At 37.0% G+C, this 19,100-nt stretch overlaps 1 protein-coding gene across 2 annotated transcripts in view; it reads left to right on the plus strand.

Moving 5' to 3' along the window:
* The window catches only part of PCCA (propionyl-CoA carboxylase subunit alpha), a 402,236-nt gene that overhangs the window by 138,626 nt on the left and 244,510 nt on the right, over positions 1-19,100 (plus strand). For both annotated transcript variants that reach the window (XM_077753890.1, XM_077753889.1), the window contains 2 exons: positions 8,236-8,314; positions 13,944-14,046. In XM_077753890.1, coding sequence (XP_077610016.1) covers positions 8,236-8,314; positions 13,944-14,046 — 182 coding nt within the window. The remainder of the gene's footprint in view (positions 1-8,235; positions 8,315-13,943; positions 14,047-19,100) is intronic.

Below are 19,100 nucleotides of genomic sequence, written 5' to 3' on the forward strand. Positions count from 1 at the left end.
TAGAAATAAATAAAAAAAAACATTAGAAAAAAAAAGAGTCTCTCATGGTTTGCCTCTCTCCCTTTCCCCCACCATTTCCCCCTTTCTTCTCCCCCTTGTTCCTCCGTCAAGTTCCTCCTAATCCTCCTATACGTGCAAACATATGGTATCTGTCCTTCTCTGCCTGACTTATTTTGCTCAGCATAACACCCTCAAGGTCCATCCATGTTGCTACACATGGCCAGATTTCATTGTTTCTCATTGCCATGTAGTATTCCATGGTATAGATAAACCACATCTTCTTGATCCATTCATCTGTTGATGGACACTTAGGCTCTTTCCATGTTTTAGCTACTGTGGAGAGTGCTGCTATGAACATTGGGGTACATGTGCTCCTATGCATCAGCATTTCTGTATCCCTTGGGTAAATTCCTAGCAGAAGTCACTTTATATCTTAACATCTGTGCCTGAAAATAATTTATATTCTCAAATTATGCTGTTTTATAGATAACTAGTAGGTCAACATTACCTATTAGATGTTCAAAATTTCTAGTGATATTTTGACTATTTGATCAATTTGTGAGAGAGTAGATTTCTCAGTTTTTCCTTCATTGTTAGGTTTTGCCTTTGTATATTCTTAAGATAAGTTAATAAATAATATAACAGCATAACGTGTCTTGGCTAATTTTACTTTTCATCAAAGTGTTGTGACTTTTTTGGCTTTTAAATCTGGTTTTATGTGATGGTGATATGTCTAAGCCAGCTTATTTTTCAGTCTTTTCTTTGTATGTGCCTCCAACTTTTCAATCAGCCATTGAACCGTTGTTTTAGGTGTATCTCTTGTAAGTATATAGGCTGGTGTTTGCTTTGTTTCTGTTTAGATTGGAAATGTCTTTTTTTTAAGTTTATTTATTTTTGAGAGAGAGAGCGAGAGCGAGAGAGCCTGCACAAGTTGGAAAGAGGCAGAGAAAGGAGAGAGAGAATCCCAAGTAGGCTCTGTGCTATTAGCATGGAGCCAAATGCCAGGCTCTGTCTCATGAACTGTGAGATCATGAACTGAGCTGAAATGAAGAGTTGAATGAATGCCCAACTCACTGAACCATCTAGGTGCCTCTATTTTGTGTTCTTTCTTAAAAGATAGTTTTGCTGCATGTGCAAATCTAGGTGGGTAGTAGTTTTCTATCAGCATAGTGCTGAAAAGTCTGTGCTGTGTTCTGTAGCTATTGAAGAGTTAGGTCTAATTTCTGTTACTTTGTGGCTGTCTGTTCTTTTTGTCTGCTTCCTAAAAATCATTTTTATTGATGTGCATTTTATGAAGAATAAAGTCTAGCTATTTTAAGTGTATACTTTAGTGAATTTTAATAAATGTAACCACAGTTGAGATCTAGAACATTTCTATCCTTTTTGAAAATGTCCCTTCCTCCATTTTACATTTCCACAGTGTTTGAGAGTTCAGGTTATTCCAGCAAAACACTAAATAAAGATTGCTAGTCTTTTTAATTTTAGTTATTCTGATGGATGTGTAAGTTTTATTTCAATGTGATTATATTTCCTTAATACCTAATATGAGCATATTTTCACATACCTAATGCTTTCATATTCATTAATCTTTTGTGAACTGTCTTTTCAAACATTTGCTCCCCTTTAAATGATTAATAGACTTAATTGTTTTTAAAGCATAGTTCTAGATTTACAGAATAATTGAACAGATCATTAAGTACATGCAGTTCCATATACATTCCCAACCCCAGCACTCTGCAGTTTTCCCAATTGTTAACACTTGGTGTTAGTGTGGCACATTTGTTACAATGAATAAACCAACCTTGATACATTATTAACTATAGTTAACAGTTTACAGTAAAGTTCACTGTTTGCATTGTATAGTTCTGTGTGTTTTGACAAATGCATAATGACATGTATCTACCATTATAGTTTTATACAAAATACTTTCCCCTGTGCTTCACCTTTTCAACCCTCCTCTCCCTACCCCTGCAGCCCTTGGCACACACTGCTTACTACCTCTATGCATTAGCCTTTTCCAGAATGTCGTATAGTTGGAATCATGCAGTATGTAGCCTTTGCAGATGGGCTTTTTTTTCACTTAGCTATGTGTATTTTAAAGTTCCTCCATGTCTTTTTGTGGCTTGATAGCTAATTTCTTTTAATTATTGAATAATATTCCATTGTATGGATATACAACAGATTGTTTATCCATTCATGTTTTGAAAAAGATCTTGGTTGTTTCCAGTTTTTGGCAATCGTGAACAAAGTTGCTATAAACATTTTTGCGTGCAGGTTTTTGTGTGGACATAAATTTTCAACTCAGTTGGATGTATACCCAGGACTCTGACTACTGGGTTGTAGGGTAAGATGATTTGCATGCCCACCAGCAGTGAATATGCATTCCTGTTGCTCTGCATCCTTGATAGCTTTTGGTATTGTGAATGGTTTGGATATTAGCCATTCTAATAGGTATATAGTAGTATCTCATTTTAATTTTGCATTTCCCTGAATGCAAGGATGTTGAGCATAAGTCTTTTTATATACTTATTTGCCATCTTTGCATTCTTCTTTATAGAGGTGTCTCTTCAAATCTTTTACTGATTTTTAAATTGTGTTTTCTTATTGCTGAGTTTTAAGAGCTTTAGTTTAGATACAAGCTCTTTATCAGATACATGTTTTGAACATATTTTCTCCTAGTCTGTTACTTGTGCCTACTGTTCCTCTTGAGTTCTTTTTTTTTTCAGAGAAGTGTTTAATTTTAACAAAGCTCAATTTATCACTGTTTTTGTTTTATGGATCATGCTTTGGGGGTTGTATCTTATTGTAACTCATGTAACTCATTGTTGAGGCGCCTGGGTGGCCCAGTTGGTTAAGTGTCTGACTTTGGCTCAGGTCATGATCCTGTGGTTTGTGAGTTTGAGCCTTATGTCAGGCTCTGCGCTGACAGCCCAGAGCCTGGGACCTGCTTCAGATTCTGTGACTCCCTCTCTCTGCCTCTCCCTCCTCAATCTCTGTCTCTCAAAAATGAATGAACATTGACAAAATTTTTTTTTTAATTTTAAAAACTCATTGTCAAACCTAGGGTCATCCAGAACATCTAAGCCATTCATCTTCTAGAACTTTGATTGTTTTTATAGTCAGGTCTAAGATTCACTTAGAGTTACCTTTTAAGGATTGTGTCTAGATTCATATTTTGTGTGTGTATGGATGTCCAGTTCTAGCACTATTTGTTGAAGATACTTTCCTTTCTCTGTTGAATTGCTTTTGCTTCTTTGTCAGAGATGAGTTGACTCTATTCATGTGTCTATTTTTGGTCTCTGTATTCTATTCCATTGATTAATTTATTCATTCTTTTACCAATGCCATACTGACTGTAGCTTTATAATAAGTCTTGAAGTTGGGTAGTATCAATCTTTGTTTTTCGAATAATTAAAAAAATTTTATTTTGAAAAATGCAAGCAGGGAGAGGGGCAGAGAGACCAAGATAGAGAGGGAGGGAGGGGGGTGGAGAATCTCAAGCAGGCTCCACACTCCAGGCAGAGCCTGATGCAGGGCTCAATCCCATGACCCTGGGATCATGAAACTGGGCTGAAATCAAGAGCTGGACATTCAGCCAACTGGGCCACCTGGTTGCCCCTATATCAGTATTTTGAAATTGTTATTTTCCTTTCATATTAGTTATTCTTGATCTTTTGTTTTCTGTGTAAATATAAACATATTAAATATAAAAATATTTTGTTGATAACCACAAAATAACTTGCTGGGATTTTGATTGAGATTTGTTGCATCTATAGATCAGGTTGAAGAGAAATGGTATCTTAACAATATTGAGCCTTCCTATTCATACACATGAATATTTCTCCATTTATTTAAATCTTCCTTAATTTTGAGTTTTGTAGCTTTCCTTATATAGATACCATGCACATTTTGTAGATATATGCCTAAGTTTTTTGGGGCGTGTGCTAATGTAAATGGTATTGTGTTTTTAATTTCAAATCCCAAGTTTTCATTGGTGGTACATAGGAATAGAATCAACTTTTTACATTGACCTTGTATCTTCCAGCCTTGTTACAGTTCATTTATTTGTTCTAGACATTTCTTGGTTATTGTGTTGATTTTTGGAGATTTTCTTTATAGAAATCATATTACCTGCTAATGAATTTTATTTCTTCCTAATGTGTTTATCTTTTTCTTGTCTTATTGCATAAAATAGAACGTGTATAGAATGTTGAATAGGAGTGTTAAGAGGGGACATCCTTGCCTTGTTCCTGAACCTATTTTATGACTGTTGCATCATTAAGGTATCATTTTTCAGCGTTAAGTCACCAGGTTGTTACGCTGAGCTTAGGGGCAGATTTTGCTTGAAGGGAGAGATTCTGTATTGTGTCGTATGTAGGTCAATATGGTGCTATCAGTTGGTCCAAAAAAAAAATTTTTTTTTTTAAGACTGGTAATCCATAACAAAATGGGAAGGTGCCTAAGCTCCCAGAATCTTCCTTCATTTGCTCCTCATCCATATCCACACTATCAGCAAGTCAAGCTGATTGTATCTCTAAAACAAACTGCAAGCCTTTGTTTCTTTCAGCCATGTCCAGAGCACAGCTGGCTCGCCATTGGAACATTGCAGAAGCTTCTTACTTAGTCTCCCTTGCCCACCTTTCTCCTTGGACAGTTCATCCCTTGCAGAACAGCCAAAGTGACCTTCACAAACCCAACATGAGGTCACTGCCCTCTCCTGTATAGCCTCTCTAACTCGTTCCTTCTGTCACGAATGTTCCTCTCTCACTGGTTTCCAGAGGGCTGGCTCCAGCTCTGTCAGGTCTCAGTTGCAGTATCTGTTTTCTCAGAGACTTCAAGGAAAAGGAACCCTGGTCACCCCCAGTCACATCCTTCTGCTGTCTTTATTGTCCTCCCTGCCCCCCTTACCGTGTTGTGTGCATATTCATATTTATGCATGAGTGTGCATATTTAGGCGCATGTGTATTTACACACCATTCTCCACTAGATGGTAAGTGCCATAAGAGCAGAGAACTTTCTGAATTGTTTATCTTTGTATCCCCCAGAGCCAGATTGGTGCTTGGCACATAGTGTTTACTGAGTGTATACTTTTGAGTTGATGAATGGAACTTTGGTAGAGAGTTAGGACAGAGGATTGCTGCTTTGTGGTGGAATATAGGACCTGCTGATCTCTGGGAGGCACAGGGGACCAGACCTGCCCTTAAAGTTTGAGGACAGAAAGGTAGGAACCTGCATTTCTGTATTTTCTTAAAGATTTGATTTTTTTTCTCATGTATATTTAGTAAGTTTCATTTTGGAAGCATTAGGTGGAAGGGAAATAGAGAATGGAGACTCCCTGCATGTTGGAGTTGACGGTGTTTGCAGGAGTGTTAAGGAATTTCTGGGTGGAGAGGTCAGGTAGTGCGAGTAGGCATCCAGTGAGAGGCTAAGAAACCTGTGGAAGAACTTGCCAACAGCACCANCTTGAACCCACGGACCACGAGATCATGACCTGAGCTGAAGTCAGCTGCTTAACCGACTGAGCCACCCAGGCGCCCCGAGATCTTCTCCTTTTAAAAACTTTGAGAATTTTATTTTGTTATAACAGAGGTTGTTCTGTTTCAAATCTATGACAATGAAAGAAGAGAATATTAAAGAACTGCATCACAGATAAACACAGAAGTGAGTACTCCAGTGGATAGTAAATGGGGACAGAACATTAGTGGAAATTTTGTGGCTAGACCAGGTAAAGTGAGGGAGTGGTGACAGCCATCAACCTATTTTGGACTTTTCCAGGAATGTCTATTTTGGTTGAATCTTTTTTACTTTTTTCTTACAGTTCCTGGCCCCTCATGACTTACCCAATTAGTGTTTGAGAGACATAATAAGAAAGTAGGGATGAAGGACTGGGCTTTTTGATATTATTTAACATCATCTGTGTGTAATATTGTTTTCCCTCCTCTTCAAAAGGTTAGGTCTAGTTTCTGCATGGCATGGTGACAACATAAAAATATGTTCTGTCTGAAGTTTAATGACTTATTTGGCATAGGAAGTAGAATATAAAACCTTAGCTTTATATTATTTCCAAGTATAGTTCAGAAATTAGATTGAGTTGGTGACTGTAATGTCATCAGTTTCTTCCTCCTTTCCAATTGTGTTATATTTGACTTGTTAGTTTCATCAGACAGAAATTCTTGTCTTCCTGGGTTATATATATGTATTGACAGGTCTCATGCTACATTGCCTCCTTTTGGGGGGACCATATGTAATTGCCTTATTCTGTATTGCCCTGTTGCCTAACGAAGACTCAGCTTTTCTGAGCATATAATACATTTCTTATTGACAGATTTCTTTTTGTGTTTTGTTTCCCTTCTACTTCCTTGGGACCAAGGATACTTTCTCAGTCTTATTTTGAACCAGGGTCCGTAGTAAATAAGATGAGATTAATACTGAACTTAGAATAACTGCAAATTTCCTAATCCTCAAAGGGAACTGAAAACAGAGATACAGGATATAGATAGCTTATACAGGATATAGATAGCTTACCTTTTGTGGTTTCCTGTTTCTTGTTTGTATGGATAAATAGTTTTGGATGGTGAAATGATAACTTTTTTTTTGGGTATGGATCCATTTGTTTAAATTTTTGATTTAAATTTTACCTAAATTTTAATGATTTCTTAGACATGCTGATTTCTAATTTTTAGGTATTATTTCTTCACTGTTCCAAAACAGACTGATTCTTGAATGATTTCAATCTGTTTCATTTATGGAACATTNGCATGCAAAAGTGTGAAGCATATTTTTCCCCTAATTTATGCTTTCATTTCTTTTTTTCTTCTGCCATCCATCCCACAGATATTCTACAGCTGGATTATTTTAGTCATTCCTTAAGCCCATCCCATGCTCCCCTGCCTGTTTTGATACTTCTATTCCTGCCTAAAATGTTCAAATCCCACTCTTAATTTCATAACCTCCTGGAAATGGGCCTTACTGTAAGATGATTTCTTTAATCACTTTTCTCTTACTACCTTCCTATACTTTTTCCTTCTGAATTCCCATTGATACAATTATTTGGGTACTTTCCTTCTCTCTTCCTAGATTCTGACACTCCCAGGGTGAAAACAGTATGTTGTTAATCTTTCTTCTCACTGTACTAAGCATTGCTTTTAAAATGCTGTCTCACATAAATATGACGAACATGATAATTTTAAAAATTGAATGAATTATGAAACAAGTGCCATTTAGAAAGCAAGTGCCATTTTAACTAAGTTGAAGTTAAGAGTGATGTTTTGTGGCTTAAGGGCTAAAGGTCTATGACATTTGGCCCCCTCTTCCTTTTCTTCTAAGATCCTGTGGCTAGAGTATAGTGCTGTTAGAGCATCACAGGCCAGGAGGAATCTTCCAGGTGCTCACTGAAGTGGTCTCAGACATGTGTGTATCCACCTTGTTTTCAGGAAACCTCTAAGCAAGGAGACTTTTATAACTTTTCTTGGTAACTCAAGCTGTCAAAAACCTTATGATAATCTAAATACGTATTAAAACAACAATCTTAAGATTTCATTTTCTTTTATAAACCTTTAGCTGGAGATGTCATTTGTTTTTATCTTACTTTGTGTTTTGTCACCCTTGCTAGCATACACATTCCCTGTGGGATAGTGCCATAGCCTCTCCATTGATAGGGGAGTCCTGGACCTTCTGCTTCCGCCTGTGATAGAATAATGTGACTTGATCTCTCCCCAGATCATTGTGTCAGTTTTTGCTGATAAAAGCTGCAGGGGTTCCCTGTGACTTTTCCAATGGAAATACCTCAAATACCTGTAAATCATTCCTTTTGAAAATGGGAGTTTAATTTGTTATGCATGCAAACAGTACGTGGGGGGAATTATGTGTGTGTGTGTGTCAATGTCATAAAAGTTGCTTCTTATATCTTTGGTTAGTTAATACTGTATGTGCTTCCATTTTTGGAATCCACTGTCAAATAATTTATTTGTGTTTCCTTATCTTTTTATTTCATTACTGAGGAAAATATTATATTAATTGATACGAATAGTTTTTTTCTTTCAAAATGAGCACACTCTCATTTTTAAAATATATATGAGATCATTGCACTGCTATTATTTTCCTAACTCTAAAGAAAGGAACTTTTAAATAAATTAGTTATTGTCTTCTGCGTTATTGAACATGTGGTCAGTTGTCATGTTCATGCATCCAGATGATCAAAGTCTGAACTTCTGTTTAATTCTTCCCTGCTGTTAGGCTACCCTGTCATGATCAAGGCCTCAGCAGGTGGTGGTGGGAAAGGCATGCGAATCGCCTGGGATGATGAAGAGACCAGGTGAGGTGCTGTCCAAAATCTACTTTTGATGAAAATTGCAGTTACTGGAGTTTTATTAAACTGACAAGTAAACAGATACCAAAAATGTAATGGAATAATTAACAATAACCATCTAATTTTTACTCTCTTAGATGGGAAAAAATGGAGATTATGCAGAAAACTTCCTTGTTTATATGTTGATGATGATTGTTCTGTTATAGAAAGATTTTTACTTTCTTCTGCATTAACAAAAGATTTTAAAAAATTACAGTCATGATTCTATTTTCTAGGCAAAAGCTACTAACATTTGATGTATATTCTGAGTGTGGTCAAAAGATTTGAAGCAAACATATTTAAAGACAGTTATGATTTCATTTGTGCATTAGTCATTATGTACTTGCTCTCTATTGCTTGTCTATAATAATAGTGAACTACTTTGATAATTTTATACTGTGGAATATATTTCCTTTTGAATTTGAAACTACTAAATGCCCTTTATATACAATGCACTCTGTTGTAAATGTAGACCAGTATTTTATTAGTTTCAGAAATCAAGAGTAACTTTTAATATTTTCTAATGTTTTTTTATTTATTTCTGAGAGACAGAGACAGAGAAAGACAGCGTGAGCAGGGGAGGGTCAGAGAGAGAGGGAGACATAGAATGTGAAGAAGGCTCCAGGATCTGAGCTAGCTGTCAGCATAGAGCCTGACACGGGACTCAAACCCACGAGCTGTGAGATTGTGACCTGAGCTGAAGTCGGATGCCCAACCAACTGAGCCACCCAGGTGCCCCAAAAGTAGCTTTTAAAGCCAGATTAAAAAAATAATAAAACCAGATTTAGAAAATCCAAGACATTGATGACATGATGGTGATTAAAAAAACTTTTTAGAAAAACTGCCTAGTGCAAACAAGTTTTAGGTGTTTCTTTTTTGGTTTGTGTTTTTATGGAATTGCAAATATGGCAGAAGAGGTTTATGTCTTTTTTTTTTTTTTGGAGGATTGGAGGGGACAAACAAGACTTAATATTGTGTTGTGTTGCTTTTTGGTGCCCCTTTTCTACTCAGAAGTAATGTGGTCTTCCAGATACTTTCTCTGGTTCCTTTGCTTTTCCTTCCCCCCCCCCCCCCCCCTCCCCCATATCTCTCAAAGACAGAAGTCTGGAACAGTTGTCGTAGAAGTTGTTCAGTACAAACCTAATTTAGAAATTAGGTTCTAAAGTGAACAAGTAAGGTAAAAACTTTCTCAAGGCAATATATTACCCTTTAAAATCTTTTGGGAAGACCCCAGGTTGCCCACTTGCACAGATGATTTTATCCCTAAAGGAAAATTATCTCAGAACACCATTGTTTCTTTGGTTGAGCATCAGAGAAAGCAATTGGTTGTGTTGTGGGGTGATAAGAGATGGCATATACTCTTTAAACCCCAGTTTGGGGCTCCTGGGTGGCTCAGTTGGTTAAGTGTCTGACTTCGGTTCTGGTCATGATCTCATGGTTCATGGGTTCAGACCCTGGCATCAGGCCCTGTGCTGACAGCTCAGAGCCTGGGGCCTGCTTCAGGTTCTGTGTCTCCCTCGCTTTGCCCTTCCCCTCTCTTATTCCATCTCTTTCTCCAAAACAACAACAACAAACAACAACAACCACAACCATAAAACAAAAAAAACCCAAACCCCCCCCCCCCCCCCCACCCCCCGTCTTCCTCTGAGTGGCACTGGTATGAGAGCCTGGCTGCAAGAATAAACTCATTGCATGGACTGACAATATTGCTTGAGGATCTGTGTTATAGGTACTGTTTTAGTCGTGTTCCAGGAATACAGACAAAATAATCCTTTCCTCCATGTAGTTTATATACAAGATCTGGAGTTCTTAACCTTTGAATTCCCAGTCCCAGGAAATTCAGGAGAGATTTATGCATCTGAATGAGGGGAAGAAAGGACCTATTTCTTTCACTGGCTTCTAATTGAGATTTAGTGTTTCCTCCAATATAGGCAACAGACTACAATAGTGGTTATTACCTTTGGAACTTTCTACCACTTGGAAGTCACATGTTATCACATTACAGTTGTTGATGATCTAAGTAACAGTGATTATTACTAGATTTGTTGTTGGAGCTTCTTACGTATAAAGAACCCCGTATATTTTATCCCAATTTTGTTCTTAAAAATATTTTGATGCCTGTATTTCAATATAATTTGTTTTGTGTGCAGTCCTATGTGTTTTTTTTGCACTCTAAGCCTTATTTTCACAAGAGGTTCATGTGTTGCATGATTATATAAAGAGAAACGCAGGGTAAGTACATGCAGTAGGAGACACCACAGTGGCTGTCTTTGGAAAAGACAATCTGCTACAGCCTCTTGGTAGGAAAGAATGATGTAATAAAGATATTAAACACAACGGTTCTGTAAGAGATGTGTATTTTACAAACTTTAACTTTTTTCTCACTGTTTCCCCTCCCTCGTATGGCACTCACATAGCAATTTTTCATTCTTCTTCTTGGGATCTCAGATTTCTTATCCATCATTTCTCCAGGGCTCACTGTTAGTAACATATTCTTTTATGGTGAAGATGACTCTTCAATTTCTAGGCATTGAGATTTGCTGTGCTGCTATTAACCAATGGATTTTAATTTAGCATTCACTATTTTCAGAAAATAACCCTTTAAATGGCACATTGGTTCAAAATATGTTGATAAAATTAATAAAAATATGCACATCCATAAATCTATCTAAAATATTGCTCTCACTTTGATAAATCTTATCTGAAACTTTGTTGAGATTAATAAAAGTATGGCACTATTTGATTTAATGGAGGTGCTCCTTAGTTTAAAAAGTTCCTCTGGGGGCCCCTGGGTGGCTTAGTCGGTTAAGCGTCCGACTTTCACTTAGGTCATGATCTCGCGGTTCGTGGGTTCGAGCCCCGCGTCGGGCTCTGTGCTGACTGCCAGCTCAGAACCTGGAGGCTGTTTCAGTCTGTGACTCCCTCTCTCTCTGACCCTCCCCTGCTCATGCTGTCTCTCTCTCTCTCTCTCTCTCCTAGAAATAAATTTAAAAAAACATTAAGATAAAATAAAAAAAATAAAAAGTTCCTCTGTATCCCCTGTTACTTTGGAAGAATTGAAACTACAGAAAAATTGAGGGACCAGTCCAGAAAACATTTATATAGTTTTCTTTTATAGTCACCGGTTGTTAATAGACCACACTGCATCTACTCCTTCCTTCTCCCTTCTTAAGGAAGAAGTATTTTTTACATACTCCATAAAAATTTTAGCCTTCTTTGGAAGGAAAATCTGGTAGCCATTATTGCGTTATTATTTTATCCAGAGGAGTGTCTTCTTCTTGTAACATCTTTCCTATGTGTTTTTAGGGAAGTAGCATTTATGGCTTGTCTTAGAATCTTTAGAACATCTGAAAGAATAAAAAAAAATAGTGTGGTTGTTGTATATTAAATTAGGGGGAGAATCATGAAGGTTGTTGAAAGTAGGCTCAAATATTTTCATAATAACGTTTGGCTTTCTTTTTTTCTATCCACGTTTCAATGAAATATGGCATGACTGAAAAATTGATCACGTCTGCATTGTAAAATACCCCTGCTAGACTTTGAGGGCTATGAGAGCAGTTTCTGCTTTATTTTTGTATTCCTGTCACCTAAGTATGCACCAGGCACGTGGTTGGTTGGTTGGTTGGTTGGTTCCTTCCTTCCTTCCTTCCTTCCTTCCTTTCTTTTCTTTCTTTTCTTTCTTTTCTTTTCTTTCAACATTTTATTTATTTCTGAGAGAGACAGTGTGAAGCAGGGGAGGGTCAGAGAGAGAGGGAGACACAGAATGTGAAGAAGGCTCCAGGATCTGAGCTAGCTGTCAGCACAGAGCCCGACGTGGGGCTGGAACCCACGAAACGTGAAATCATGACCTGAGCTGAAGTCGCCACCCTACCGACTGAGCCACCCAGGCACCCCAATGGTTTCATGATTAGTAAATATTTATTCAATGTGTAACTTAGTCTAACAAATGATGTTTTTTTATTTAATTTTTTAAATGTTTTATTTATTTCTGAGAGAGAGGTGGGGCGGCAGCATGAGCAGGGGAGGGCCAGAGAGAGAGGGAGACACAAAATGTGAAGAAGGCTCCAGGCTCTGAGCTAGCTGTCAGCACAGAGCCTGACGCGGGGCTCGAACCCACGAACCGTGAGATCATGACCTGAGCTGAAGTTGGACACTTAACCAACTGAGCCACCCAGGCGCTCCAACAAATGATATTTCTAATGCAGTTTTCCATGAGCTCCAAAATATGCTCATGATTCTTTCAAATGTGATAATTTATTTGGGTGGTTTTGACTTTTTATCTTGAGTATTCTTGGTTTAAGTGCAAAGTGTAAGCTCTCAGTCATTACAGCAGAGACAAACTGTAAATGGCCTTGTTTTTTCTTTCCGAATCATTATGTCCCATCTAATAAAAAGTTGGTTATATGGTATTGAAAACAATAATTCACTGTGCTTTAGTTTCTTTGAGCTTTGCAGTTTCCTAAGATCTAAAAACTCCATTCCCCTAAATCAAAGAAGTAATGGAGGACTAAGAAAACCTGATACCTTTTCCCTCAGAACTCTGAGAAACCGGAATTGTTGCAATATGTTTTGAATTTATCTTCTGATCATTGTTTACTTGCAATGTTGTATTTTTTTAAGCACAAAAACAAAAGTGGTATTTATTTCTAATATTGCCAGATGGAGTGTTTGCAAATTAAAAGATTGAAAGAATTTTAATATTGTATTTAAGTACAGTTACTTAATTTGAAGATTAAGAAACTATTAATAATGTCTAAAAAGAATTAATCTTTATATTCTAAATATATCAATGAGTGGAAAATAATATACTCATTTAGTTTTAGGTAAGCAAGTGTGAGTTTTTAATAGACTGACCGAATGAGCCCAACTGTATGAATTTAGTGGGATATTTTAATTATAATGATTTAAATTATTACAGTTTGGGAATAAAATATATAAAGCAGTAATCCTATCCATACTTTTTATTTTCAAAAATTGTACTTTTCTAAATACTAATTTTGAACAAGTTTAGAAATGACCAGGTTGTTATGACCTGTATGGGTGTGTAGAGGGCAGTTACATTTAAAGGTATATATTTAAAATATGATGAGATGTCCTCAAGGACCCTGTGTTCTGTGTTCATTTTCACAGAGTATTTTGCTCTAGTTCTGCTCCAGTTGTGCTGTTGGCCGGTTTGGCCCTTCGCATTTTTGTGTGCGTGTTCTGACTCTTAAATCAAATGGACATGCATTTCTATATTTTTTAGTAATAGAATTAAGGTACGTTAGGGTTGAGGAACTGGAATTTTATGTGATTTGTGTGGTTTATTAAAAATATCTAATTTTTCACGGTCAGTGAACTAGGTACTGGTATTCCTATTTCATTATGAAATCCAGGATCAGGGAAATTAAATCACTGAACCCATGACACCGAGCTGGTGAGCGTAAGACTTGGAGGTCACTGCAAATCAATTTCGATATTTGTGCATTAAGTGAATTTTTCTTTGCTATGTTCATAAGTAAGCCACGATAAGTATTTAATTGCTTTGTTTTCTTTTAGATTGAGGGCTGTATTTGTGTTGTTAGTTTGACTGTTCTTTTTAAAAATTTTTTTCCAGGGATGGTTTTCGTTTTTCATCTCAAGAAGCTGCTTCTAGTTTTGGTGATGATAGATTACTAATAGAAAAATTTATTGATAACCCTCGTCATATAGAAATCCAGGTTGGTACATTTTAAGATGTTTTCTAATTATAATGACTTTAAAATAACTTCATTTATTCCTACTGGAAACACATCCTTTTTTCCACTTAGAATGATTGTGAATTGTTTTGATATGTTTCAATAACTTCGAAATAGAGAGTGTACATAAATTGATCACTTTCCTTTGGAATTGAGTATACTTTTTGTCAAAGTGCCAGAATGTTGGTTAACCTAGGAAATGGTATAAAAATCCTATAGGAAGAAGCAGTCCCCAGGATGGACCAGGCTAAACACATTGCACCCGGAGGCTCATTCAGCCCTGTTCTGAGACTGAGCCAATTCAGAGCTGGCTTTTTTTTTTTTTTTTTAAGTGCTTGATCTGGACTTCTGTTATTTCAGTCTACCCAGTGTCCGCATGGCCCACTGAGACAAGCATTCTTCTAGGAGCTGGTAGTAGATGAGTAAATAATTTCCCCTACTCAGGTTAAGATTTTAATCCAACTGCTAAAGTGGTTGTGGGGGGTGGGGATTTCAGCAAGACAAAATGGGTTTTCTGAAATAGCACACAGGAGATGATGATGTATCCCAAATTTTCATTTTTGTCAGAAATGTCTTCATGCTATTTTTACACATTAGGGCTATGAATTGAATTAAAATTGATAAAATATAAATATCAAATTTGAAATCATACTAAAATTTAAGTATTATTTTTCTCATTTCAGTGTAAATAGAGACCAGAAAACTAAGATGTTATTTGCTGCCCTTGGAAATAAAAGTATGGTTGGATGCTCAACCAACTGAGTCCCTCAGGTGCCCTGTATTTATATATATTTTTAAGTAAGCTTTACTCCCAGTGGGAGGTTGGAACTCACAACCGTGAGATTAAGAGTTGTATGCTTCACCAATTGAGTTAGCCAGGTGCCCCTGTTCTTTATATATATTTTGGATATTAACCCCTTATTAGATCTATCATTTGCAAATATCTTCTCCCATTCAGTAGGTTGTCTTTTTGTCTTGTTGATGGCTTCCTTTGTTGTGTGAAAGCTTATTTTAGAGTAGCCCCAATAGTTTATTTTTGCTTTTGTTTCACTTGCCTTAGGGGACATATCTAGAAAAATGTTTGCTGTGGCTGATGTTAGAGAAATTACTAGAATTTTTATGGTTTCAGGTCTCACATTTGGGTCTTTAATTCAATTGGGGCTTATTTTTGTATATGGTGTTAAAAAGTGGTCCATTTTCAGGGAGCCTGAGTGGTTCAGTTTTCAGCTCAGGTCATGATTTCATGATTTGTGAATTTGAGCCCCATATCATGCTCTGTGCTTACAGTGTGGAGCCTGCTTGTAGGTAGGCTCACATGCCCCACCCCGTCTTTTTCTCTCTCTCTCAAAATAAATAAACTTAAAAAAAGTGATCTAGTTTCATTCTTTTACATATAGCTGTTCAGTTTTCACAGCACCATTAACTGAGGACACTATCTTTTCCCCATTGTATATTCTTGCCTCCTTTGTCATAGATTAATTGACCATAAAATTATGGGTTTATTTCTGGGCACGCTGGTCAGTTCTCTCTGTGTCTGTTTTTGTGCGGGTGCCACACTGTTTCGATTATTATTTGTAGTGTATCTTGAAATCCGGGATTGTGATACCTTCAAGCTTTGTTGTTAAAATTGCTTTGACTGTTCACAGTCTTTGGTGATTCCATACAAAGTTTAGGATGATTTGTTTTTAGTCTGTCAAGAACGCTGTTGGTATTTTGGTAGGGATTGCATTAAATTTGTAGATGGCTTTGGGTACTCTGGATATTGGATATCTTAACAATATTCTTCCAACCCACGAGCATGGACTAGCTTTACAGTTGTTTGTGACATCTTCAGTTTCTTTCATCAGTATTTAATAGTTTACAGAATAAAGATCTTTCATGTTCTTGGTTCCTAAGTATTGTATTCTTTTTAGTGCAATTATAAATGAAATTGTTTTTAAATTTCTTTTTCTGCTACTTCATTGTTACCATACAGAAATGTGGCTGATTTCTGTATATTAATTTTGTATCCTGCAACTTTATTTTTTACTTTATTTATTACTTCTAACAGTTTTTTTTTTTGGTGGGGTCTGTAGAGTTTTCTATGTATAGTGTCATGCATCTGCAAGTAGTGACATTTTAACTTCTTCCTTACCAGTTTGGATGCCTTTCATTATCTGATTGCTGTGGCTAGGACTTCCAGCATTGTGTTGACTTAAGAGTGACAAGAATGGGTATCCTTGTCTAGTTTTTGATTTTGAGAAAAGTTCTCAGTTTTTACTATTGAGTATGGTGTTAGCTGTGGGTTTTTTGCATCTGACCTTTATTATGTTGATGTGTGTTCCCTCTAAACCCACTTTGTTAAGAGTTTATCATCAATGGATGTTGAATTTTGTCACATGCTTTTCTGTATTTGCTGAGATGATCATATTTTTCTCCATTTTGTTAATGTGGTTATCACTTTGATTAATTTGTAAATATTGAACCATCCTTGCATCCCTGAAGTAAATTCCACATGATCATGGTGAATGGTTCTTTTAATGCATTGTTGAATGTGAGCCCATCTTTGGATATGAGCTACCACAATCTCTTCTCCAGGCCCTAATGATCATGTCCTTTCATAAGTAGAATATAAACATTTTCCTTTCAAGACCAGTATCTCTTTTTGAAACTTGGCTGAGCTATGGATGAGACTTCTTATGTATAGTTCCTTAAAAGTAGTGCTTCTGATGCAGAGACCTCTGTATTTAAAGACAGTGTGATGTCTGCTCATCAAACTTGGAATGATGAGAAAAGGATGACACTGTAATAAATAGCCCCATTCAACAATGTTACAAAACAAAACAGGAGGCACACAGTATTTATTGGCTGTTACTTTGCTTTTTGTTTGTTTTTTGAGAAAGATACAGAGAGCAAGAGGGGGAGGGGTAGAGAGAGAAGGAGACACAATATCAAGCAGGCTACATGCTGAGGACCCAGTGTGGGGCTGGAACTTACTACCTGTGAGATCGTGACTTGAGCTGAAACCAAGAGTTGGACTCTTAACTGATTGAGCCACCCCGGTGCCCCAGATCTTATTTAGTATTTGAAAACCAGCAGTTGAAGTTGAGAGCTCTCATAGGAGATTTTTGTTGTTGTTGTTGTAATTCTTGGTGAGAGATGATGGCAGCTTGGGCCAGGGTGTTGGTATTAGAGGTGAGGAGATGTGATTGAATTCTCGATACTCTGTGAAGGTAGACCAGATTTCCTAACAGATCAGATGTGATGTATAAGAAAAAGTATAAGGCATCAAAGATGGCTTTAGGGTTTGGGCCTGAGGAATTAGAAGACTGGGACTATCTTTTACTGAGGAAGGAAAAACTCTGAGAGGTGCATGTTTTGGCAAGGAAATCAGGGTGTGATGTTGGATAAATCACAGTAGAGATATCTAAGCGTGGTGCTGAGGTAGACTATTGGATATTTAAGTCTGTAATTTAGGGAAGATACCTGGGCCATCCTCCCTGTAATCTCTTACAACAAAATTAGTTTCCTCTTCTTTGTATTCCCCATCTGTCACTTATTTGTGGTAATAGAATACCATTTATTTTATCTTTTTCTGACTTTTCCAATAGACCAAGAAGTCCTTGAAGGCAGTTAGTGGGTCTTGTTCATTTTTAGGTCCAGCAACCTGGCCAATGTCTTTCACATGACTAATACTCTATAAATGTTTGTCAAATTGTGTTAAGTAATTATATATCTACATCAGCTTTTAGTTTATTTTCATTAGCCGTGGCATATAATCTAGGTGATAGTTTTAAACACAGGTGAAAATGTCTCCTAATAAATAGGTAACAGAGATATTGTTGTATCTGATCTGTGCTTGGAGGTTTTTAAATTTTTTTCAATTTGTGTATATTTGTTTATATGAAGTGATTTGTGCACACAGTAAAGGACATTGAATGAAAAGTGACCTTTCACCCTTGTCTCCAAGTCCCCTGGTTTCTGTCACTAGAAGTAGGCATGGTTACTGGTTTTTGAATATCCTGCCATGGACTCTGAAGTAAATATATGTGCATCACTTAGTATTTTTACATGAGCTGTTACATACTGTGTCCTTTCTTGTACTAAAGCTGTGCAATGGTGTTGGCCATGGCACCACTTGGGTTGGTTTAAACCCATGTTCCTCAACCTGGGCACTATTGGCATTTTGTGGGTTGGATCCAGGGATGCTAAATAATTTGCATTATGTGGGCACACTGTTATCATGAAGCATTTTTCAGTAAGCAGTATATCTGGGAGACTTTTCTACATTGATTGAGTACCTGCATCTTGGTAAAGGGCTATATTAAAAGGTTTTGTGGTGGTTGTTGTTGTTGTGGTTTTTTAAATCATGATGGGGGGGCACCTGGTTGGCTTAGTCAGTGGAGCATGCAACTCTTGATCTTGGGGCCATGAGTTTGAGCCCCATATTAGGTGTAGAGATTACTTTAAAAAAAAATCTTAAAAAAAAAAAAAAACTCATGATGGATTTAAGGATTAATTTCCCTTACAAGCACTTTTTATTGATATTGTCTGGTCACTTAGTTTCTTCATTTATTTAGTGGAGTAAATCCTTGTCAAATTAGTTTTGTTGAATGCTTAGGAAATGATAAGACTTTATAAAAAGAACTAGGAGACTACACAGACTTCAGGGAAAAATAGACGTGATTCTGTATATGAATCTAATATGTTGTAGTTAGAAATATTTCTGAGAATTCTTGGTTATGGCTTAATTTCTTAGAAACAATGTCTGCTTTCACTTCTTTGTCAATTAGAATGAAAAGAAGTAGAATAAATTTAGTGTTAAGCTATTTTTCAGGTATGCTTCATGCAGCCACCTTTGTGTCTTAAAAATAAAATTCCAGGGGCACCTGGGTGGCTCAGTTGGTTGAGTGTCTGACTTCAGCTCAGGTCATGATCTCAGTCTGTGGGTTCGAGCCATGCATTGCGCTCTGTGCTGACAGCTCAGAGCCTGGAGCCTGCTTTGGATTCTGTGTCTCCTTCCCTCTCTGCCCCCCCCCCCCCCCCCCCCGCCCTGC

Source organism: Crocuta crocuta, unplaced genomic scaffold (assembly GCF_008692635.1).
Source record: "Crocuta crocuta isolate KB4526 unplaced genomic scaffold, BGI_CrCroc_1.0 scaffold31, whole genome shotgun sequence".
Lineage (NCBI taxonomy): Eukaryota > Metazoa > Chordata > Mammalia > Carnivora > Hyaenidae > Crocuta > Crocuta crocuta.